Source organism: Belonocnema kinseyi, chromosome 6, assembly GCF_010883055.1.
Source record: "Belonocnema kinseyi isolate 2016_QV_RU_SX_M_011 chromosome 6, B_treatae_v1, whole genome shotgun sequence".
Classification (NCBI taxonomy): domain Eukaryota; kingdom Metazoa; phylum Arthropoda; class Insecta; order Hymenoptera; family Cynipidae; genus Belonocnema; species Belonocnema kinseyi.
The window spans coordinates 20,308,905-20,318,078 of record NC_046662.1 but is presented as its reverse complement, the minus strand read 5'-3'; the positions used below and the strand labels follow the sequence as shown (position 1 = coordinate 20,318,078).

The window sequence follows — 9,174 nt, the reverse complement described above, 5'->3', positions numbered from 1 at the left end:
TTTGGTAGAACTAGGATATGATTATAATGAGTGGATGGATGATGCACAGGATAGAGACGCGTGGCGGTCTCGGGTAGATGAGGCAATGAACTTTCGAGTTCCCAATGCTGATAAATAATAATAATAGAAGAATAAAAATTAGAACGTTCAAAGTTTAGTTTTTTTGTTTAGTTTAGAATATTTAATTTATAATTACCAATTTTAAATGAACAGTCATATATTTCTAAATATTAAGTCATTGTTCTTTTTCTTAACTGAAAAATTTAATAAAAGCCTTTGATGGTAAAAATATTATTTTGAAGTTATTTTAAATATAAAATTAGTTTATAAAGTTTCAATCGTGCGTTTACATCTGTGCAATTTAAATAGTAATTATGAACTGATTCCGAATCGTCTTGTAAAATCAATCATTGTTCACTTTTTAAATGTTAAACTACAATTTAATTTCAAGAATCATTAATTAATTTATATTCTCAGTTTCTCAACTGAAAAATTTTTCTTATAAAAAATCTTCGATTTTAAACTCTTTTAATTTTTAATTGTTTAAGTCTTTAAAACTGTATTTTTAAATTCTTTAAATTAAATAGTACGCTTAAAAATTAAAAATCGAAAATGGAACATTTTTTTAGTGAAAGATTTTCGAATCATGCATTCTAAACTATAATTCTTCTATTTAAAAAAAATTAATATGTAAGTCAAGTTGTTAAATTTGTATGTATGAATAACAGTGTTATACCTATTATTCTTAGAAAAATTCGATGTAAGTTGAAGAGATATACAGAAGTTTTGAAAACATTCAAAATGAATAAAAAATTTTAAATGATTTGAAATAATTTGAATGAAGTGTCTACGTGTACTGCCGAAATCTGGCTATTCGTATCAAAATTTCGATGTAAATAGCCCAATTGCCTAATTTCAATCAAAATATAGATTTCGGCAGATTCCGAACAAAAAATGTAGAAGCTTTTTAAGAATTTTAAAAGGCTTGGGAAGAATAAAAAACTTTTCATATGAAAACTAAAAATTATTTTTTATTTTAAAAAGTTAATTTTAAATGAATATGTACTTAAAAAGATTTAGAAATATTAACAAAATTATCAAAAATGAATGCGGAAAATTTTAAGGATATTTTTTTAATTTGGCAGAATTGTTACATTCTCAATCTAATGAGAAAGTATTGGTTTTATGTAAAAAATGACTTTCCCGGCTGACTTTCGTCGTTGTCGTTATAATCTATAAACACGGTAACATTTGAAGGGATTTTTCGATTAAATTCCTCTTTGGCACACTTTATAAGGATACGTAAAGAAAGGAGGAGTTCGTTAGCCAGCTTTTTTTGTAGAAAGTTTAAAAAGTAAGAGCAGTTTAAAAACTTTTGAAACCACTTTTTAAAAATATTTGAACATTCTTTCGACGCCTATTTATAGTAGACCAAAATACGAACAATTTATCCCCATTACTTTTTTTGATAAAATAAAAATGATCAAAGTTATCACATTTTAAAAATCCAAAAAACCAAACGAAAATCAACATTTGCAGTCAAAAAAAGCGTGACATGGAAAAAAGTCAAGAAAAGAAAAACGTTACTTTTTCAAGGCGCTGCAAAATTTTCTAAAGGACAATGAAAATTAAAAAATTATATTTCAGTACAACGATACAAGCTACGAGAAGAAGTAAGAAAAAATTTATTCAACCAAAAAAGAATTACACATTTTTACGAATATTTTTTTGATAGGAAGCGCAGTTTTTTTTAATCGTAAAAAACGACATTAAAAATAAAAAAATTGTAAAAACAAGCATAAATACCATTTGTACTTTATTTTGCAAAATCTAAATACCCAATCCCAGGTAGAGGTAAACAAAAATGTACATATTATACTTGATATCAAAGTGTTGAGTATAATGTAGAAAATTGAACATTTGGTGCAAAATCGAGTGCGAAGGACGAGATACGTGATGAAAATGTGTTCGCTACCACCGAAAGAGCTTTAACAAAAGAGAGTTCACAATCGCAAAATTACAGTTGTCGATTAGTTCATCTTTAATTTTGAAAGGTTTGTGCACAAATATGGGAGAAATGCAAGAAATAGGAATAATTTAACTTTTAATTTAAGAAGTGTTCATTTTAGAAAAAAATGCAATCGTTTAGTTTTTAATGTTTCTAGCTTAAAATTGCTTTAAATGATATAATTTTAAAAAGTTTTTAATTCATTGATTGTTTCTTCAATTCAGAGCATCGAAAACTACGTGGATTTATATTTTTGGAACTGAATATGAATCTTTGAGCTATATAATTTATAAATGTTTACGCTGTTTAATTTGGCAGTTTAACTGGATTTAATTAAAAATTGTTTAGTTGAAAAGTGTAAGTAGCTTCCTTTTTATACGCATAAATTATTTAGCATTTGAAAACAAAATGATTGAATTAAAAAACTTTTAATCTTCAATTTTAAACCTTTAAAATTCAAGAGTTCCACTCTGAGGGATTTCATTTGCCGCTTAGTTTCTTATTACTTCAAATGAAAAATTGTATAGCTTTAGAGTTCGATTTTTTAAACTTCGTTGACCGTGAAAATTGTTTGCGAATCGGGAATTTCTTTCCGTCATCCATTAAAATATTATAAAGTGTTGTGAAGTTAAGTAAAATCTAATGTTTCCTGAAATCCTGGAAAATTAATTTTAAAAATCTTCAGAACTTTTAAAATTCCTTAAAATCCTCCAAAATCTGATAAAAGTCCATGGAGTCTTTTAAATATCTTAATACGTTTCAAAATATTTAAAATCCTTTGAAATCTCTTAAAACTATTTAAAGCTCTTGATAATTCCTTGTAATTCTTAATAGTCCAAAATGTTTCAAATCCTTTGGAATCACTTCAATTTATTGAAATTTATTAAAAATACCGCAAGATATTTTAGATCCTTTAAAATCTTGTTGTGAAAATTCCATGGAGTCTTTTAAAATATCCTAAAATCTTTGAACTTCTATGAAATCCTTCGCTTTTTGTGAATAAATTCTTTGAAATCCATCAAAATATGATAAAATACCGTAAAATCATATGAAAACTGATATAACCTGAAATCTTGAAAAAATTATTAAAATATCTTGAGATTTTAAAATCCCTCCAGCTTTTTAAATTTCTTAAAATCTCTGAAATTCTCTAAAATTTTATTAAATGCCTTGAAAGTTTCAAAAATATTTCAAAATCTTTAAAATCGTTTGAAATCCCTTCACAAGATTGAAATATACTAAAAAATTTTTGAAATATTTTTAAATACGTTCAAATATTTCAAATCCCTGTAAATCTCTTGAAACTTTTTCAAGCTCTTGAAAATTCCTTTGAAATTTGAAATCTCTTAAAAATTTGTTCGACGTTTTCAAATTACCCTAAAATATTTGAAATTCCTTTGAAATGCCTTCAAACTGAAATGTATTTAAAATTCTTTGGAATCTTTTAAAATACCCTTAAACATTTCAAATATTCCTTGAAACTTTAAGCTCTTCAAAATTCCTTTAAATTAAACTACCTTAAAATGATAAGAAATCCTTTGAAAATTTTAAAATCTCTTGAAAATGCGTGGAGGTTTAAAAAATACCCTAAAATATTTTAAAATCGTTTGGAATCTCTTGAAAGTTTCTTTGAATTTTAAAAAAATATTTAAAATCCTTTGAAATCTCTTGAAAATTCCTTGCATTTTAAAAAATATCATAAATTCTTTAAAATCCTTAGAAATTCCTTAAATTTTTTTTAATTTCTTGAAAATGCCTCTGAAATTTAAAAATAACCTGAAATCATATAAATCCTTCGGAATCCTGTCAAAGGACTTAAATCTATTTAAAATTCTCTGGATTCTTTTAAAATATCCTATAATATAAATATTATGCAATTAATGTAATTGAAATCCTTTGAAATATTTTTAAACTTTATAAACCTCTTGAAAATTTTGAAATCTTTAGAAAATGCCTTTGAAGTTTGATAAATACCCTAAAACATAAATTCCTTTGGAATCCCTTCAAATGATTGAAATCTATTAAAAATAATTTTGAAATAAAATACTTCAAATCTTTTGAAACTTTTTGAAGCTCTGGAAGATTCCTTTCAATTTTTAAAAATACCCTAAAATAATTTAAATCCTCCAAAATTCCTTAAAATTTGTCCATTCTCTTGAAAATGTCTTGGAAGTTTAAAAAATATCCCAAAATTTTTTTAATCCCTTCAAATGCTTGAAACACATAAACAAATATTTCTTGTAATCTTTTTAAATACCCTAAAATCTTTCGAAATCCCTTTAAATGATTGAAATCTGTTAAATTTCTTAGAATCTTTTCCTAAAAGATTTTAAGAAAATTCATAAATACGTATATGAAAACACTTTTGAAAATATATGATTAATTTTTAGATCTCAAAATTGTGATAAAGTTGGTAAATTATTGATTAATTCAACATATTTTCCAATTTAAGACCACAGATTTAATTTTAATATTTTCCTCAACAACAAAGAGTTACGAGTCAGTGTAGAGAAATTTTTTTCTGAAAGTACATAGGGTAACGTTTTTAGAACATTTCCCGATAATTAACTTTTTGGTATAAGATTAATATTTTTGTTAAAGAATGTATTTTTTTAGTTGAAAATTCGTCTTTTTCGGTAGTACATTAATCTTTTTCATTAAAAATTTAACAATGGCGTTTTAAAGTTTAACTATTTTCTTAAGATAAAAAAAAATCAACTTTTTGTCTGAGAATTCTTAAATTTCATTTAAAAAGTCGTTTTTTCGGTAGTAAATTAATATTTTTGGTTGAAAATAATTTTTTTAGTAGAAAATTCAACATTTTGATTCATAATTCTACAATTTTATTCAGAATTCGTCTTTTATGGCAGTAAATTAATCTTTTTGTTTAAAATACATCTTTTTTAGTTAAAAACTCAACGTTTTGGTTAAAAATTCGTTTTTCTTTGAAGTAAATTAATCTTTTTAGTAGGAAACTCAACTTTTTAGTTGAGAATTCTGAAATTTTATTTAAAAAGTCGCTTTTTCTTTAAAAATTCTTTTTTTTTAGTAGAAAATTCAACATTTTGGTTTATAATTCTAAATTTTGTGAAGAATTCATCTTTTATGGTAGTAAATTAATCTTTTTGTTTAATAATCCATATTTTAGTTAAAAACTCAACTTTATGGTTAAAAATTCTTTTTTTTTTTTATAAATTAATATTTTTGTTTAAAGATTCATCTTTTTAGTAGGAAATTCAACTTTTTAGTTGAGAATACTTAAATTTTTGTTTAAAATTAGTTTTTTCGGTTATCAAAGTGCTCTTTTTGTTTAAAAATTTATCTTTTTGATTGAAAATTTAAAAACCAGGTTTTACAGTTGAACTACTTTCTTAAAAATAAAAACTTCTTTCCTAAAAATTCAACTTTTTGTTAGTAAAATAAGTTGTTTTTTTTAAATTGATCTTTTTAGTTGAAGATTCAACTTTCTGGTTGAAAAATTCTTTAATATTTATAAAAATCCGTTTTTGCGGTAGAAAATTAATCTTCTTTTTTAGTGGAAAATTAAATTTTTGGTTTAAGAATGATAGAATTTTGTTAACAATTTATCTTTATTTGTAGTGTATTTGTATATCTTTTTGTTTGAAAATCCGTATTTTCTAGTTGATACCTCAACTTTTTTGTTGAGAATTCCTGAAAATTCATCTTTTTGGTAGTAAGTTAATCTTTTTGTTTAAAAATTCGTCGTTTTTAGTTTGAAAATTCAACTTTTTGGTTAATAATTCTTGAATTTTTTTCAAATTGGTTATTTTTTTCAGGTAGAAAAGTACACTTTTTGTTTAAAATTTCATCGTTTTGATTAAAAATTTTAGCAAATAGGTTCTGCAGTTGAACCACTTTCTTAAAAAAATAAGAAAAAAATTTCTTTCTTAAAAATTCAAGTTTTTGTTTGCGAATTCTTCAATTTTCTTGGAAAATTCGTCTTTTGGTAGTAAATTAAGCTTTTTGTTTAAAAGACGATATTTTCAGTTAAAAATTCAACTTTCTAGTTGAGAAGTTTTGAAATTTGTTAAATATTCGTGTTTTGTTCGGTAGAAAATCAATTTTTTTTGTTTAAAAATTCAACAAGACTACAGATTTAATTTTCATATTTTCCTTAACAACAAAGAGTACCAAGCCAGTATTTTTATTAAAATTTATTTGTGCCGTTTAACTTTTATATATACACCTTTCAAATATACATATCGTACTTAAATATTATATTACACAGTCCCTGGACATGTTTAACAAAAATTGGTAAACGACTGAAATTCAGCGACAACAGTGCCACTAATTTGGAACTATTGGATAACAGTTTAAATTTTAATACAATATTAAAGAAAGAACATACAATAAACAATGAATTTCTAATTAAATTTGGTTGAAAACAAATTAAATAATGAATATTCACTGCTTTTTCTAATATTGTCTTAATTATTTTGATCTTTCCAAACAGTTCACTTATCAAATGGCACTGTTGTTCAGACGCGCACAAAAAAAAATTTACATTTGGATACGATCTATACGTGATAATTGAGTATTCTACTTGTTCTATGAGATTGGATAAAAAAACTTCTGAGTTCCTTTAAATGAGTTCGGAGAGTAACAAAAGCACTAAAATATCAATAATATTATTAATAATAATAATAATCATAATAATGATAATATTCGTAATCACAATTTTTAAGGAAAATATTGTCACCCTCTTTTAATATTTCTATAAAATATATTATGTACGAACCGGTGTGTTAATTTTGTGTGTGTTACGGCTTCGTTAAAAGGCTTACAAGATTGTTAAAAACGAAGTTATCGTTTATATTTTGGCTGCACTCGCGAATAAACGAGAGGAAGAACACAATTGTTAACGTTTATTTTCTGGACTGTCATTGCTTAGTACCTAAAATTGCTTATTATTTACATAAATATTAAGATATACAAATTTCGTATTTACAATTATAATTATGATATGTTACCAACAGGAGATTTCCGACTTCCTAAAGCGCAGAAACGTGTGCTAGGTTCTAAAAAGCTTTCTTTCAGACCGCAATTTATTCGAAGCTTCCTCAATTTTTTTGGAGATTCAAAATTTAGATCTTCCGAATTTAAATACAAAGTTATTAAATTGAATTTATTAAGTTAACTGAATTTTAAATTTATTCTCGATTTTATTATTTACTTCAAATTTAAATTTAGAAGATGCATATTTGATGTATCTCCATTTAAACATTTTCAAACAGAAACGTAAACATTTAAGCTAATTAACTTTCATTTGGTAGAGCCTAATATTGCCAACATCGGACGCATTGCATAAATTATATCTACGCTATGCAAAAATACTTAGATTACTGGTAATACTAATGACTTTTCAGCAGGTATTCGAACGAAATTAAGGGACGTTTTTCGATATTTCCCAATTATTTCGATAAATTTAAAATAATTTAACTAAAATTAAGAAAAGTTTTCAGGTAAATTAAAATTTACAGAAATGATTGGCAAATATCAGAAAATGACCCTTAATTTCGTCCCTATCCCTGCTTTTCAGGTATTTCTTATAATTCCTAAAGGACTGCGAACAATTTTCAATTAATAGAATCGAATCAACTTTTAAACCTTCAATATCCAATTAAATTAAAAATTGGATATTTTGCGAATTTGGATTTCTTAAAAATTGAAGCATATCGAATATTTTTTAATTGTACCATCAAAATTTCCAATGGATCAAAATTTAATTTAATTAAGTTTCACTTCGAAATTCTCAGACACTCAAATTTGTACCTAAACTTTCATACTTTCGATATTTTAGTGTTCATGCAGACTTTTTTTCGTAATTGTTATGCTAGTTTTGAATCTTTTAAGATTTAAAATGCATAGTTTAAATTCTCCTTTACTCGAATTTGGTCCAATTATTCTGTGATTTGATACCTTGAGCGTTGAATGACGCCCCAAAAGTATTGCTAACACCAAAATTATTTTCTGAATGGTCTTGACTAAAAGTAGCTGGAATTTTCGAGGAAGAAGCGCCATTAGTTAGACTGAATTTATTAAAATCTAGGCCGTATTCCTGTAATAAATCGAAATCTTTGCTTTTTTCGGGATGATGTTGGGATGTATGTGTTTCGGCGTTGCTCTGACTTGGGGGTAGAAAATAGGGGTATAATGGATTACTGAGACCTTCGCCCATTTGTGGAATGTGAAGTGATTGGCTCATTTGATTTGGAGCGTTGAATCTTGATGATCTGGTGAGAAGGGGATCGAAATCGTCATCGCTATTCGTTGAATCTAATCTGATTAAGTCTTGAGTTTCTGAAGGTTCCTGTAAAAGTAGGCAAATGATTAAAATAACGTATTTTTATTATTTAATCCAGATTTAATCAATTTTACAGTTTAGGTTCTAAAAATAAAATATTAAAGGTTCTAGGATTGAAAAGTGGACGAAGTAAGGGATCTTCTATAAACTACATCTTTTTGTTAAGAAATGCATATTTTTGAATTGAAAACTCAACTTTTTGGTCGAGAATTCTTCAATTTGATTAAAAATTCGTTTTTTTTTTGCAGTAAATTAATCTTTTTGTTTAAAAAATTTATTTAGTGGAAAATTCAACTTTTTGGTTGAGAATTAGTGAATTTTGTAAAAAAAATTTTCTCTCGGTAGAAAACTAATTTTTTGTTTCAAAAATCATCTTTTTGTTTAAAAATTTAACAACTGGGTTTTAGAGCTGAACTAATTTCTTAAAATTAAAAAAATTTAGTTCTTTCATAAAAATGCAACTTTTGGTTCAGAATTCTAGCATTTTATTGAAAATTCTTCTTTTTTGGTATTAAATTAATGTTTTTGGTTAAAAATTTAACAGCTCGATTTTGAAGTTGAACTACTTTCTTAAAAATTTCTTTCTTTCATAAAAATTCATTTTTTTGGTTGAGAATTCTTGCATTTTAGTGAAAATTCTTTTTTTCTTGTACTAAACTAATGTTTTTATTTAAAAATTCTTCTTTTTTAGTTGAAAGATCAACTTTTTGGTTAAGAATTCTTTTTAAGTTGAAAACTAAACTTTTTGGTTTAAAATTCTTGCATTTTGTTACAAATTCGGCTTTTTTGCAGTAAATTAATCTTTTTGTTTAAAAATCCATAGTTTTTAGTTAAAGAGTCA

General features: G+C 25.0%; 1 protein-coding gene across 2 annotated transcripts in view; it reads right to left on the bottom strand.

Annotated features, from left to right (window-relative positions):
• Window positions 1-6,534: 6,534 nt before the first annotated feature.
• The window catches only part of LOC117174220 (DENN domain-containing protein 1A), a 45,191-nt gene continuing 42,551 nt past the window's right edge, over window positions 6,535-9,174 (bottom strand). For both annotated transcript variants that reach the window (XM_033363091.1, XM_033363092.1), the window contains one exon: window positions 6,535-8,339. In XM_033363091.1, the coding sequence (XP_033218982.1) occupies window positions 7,911-8,339 (429 nt within the window). In that variant the 3' untranslated portion in view covers window positions 6,535-7,910. The remainder of the gene's footprint in view (window positions 8,340-9,174) is intronic.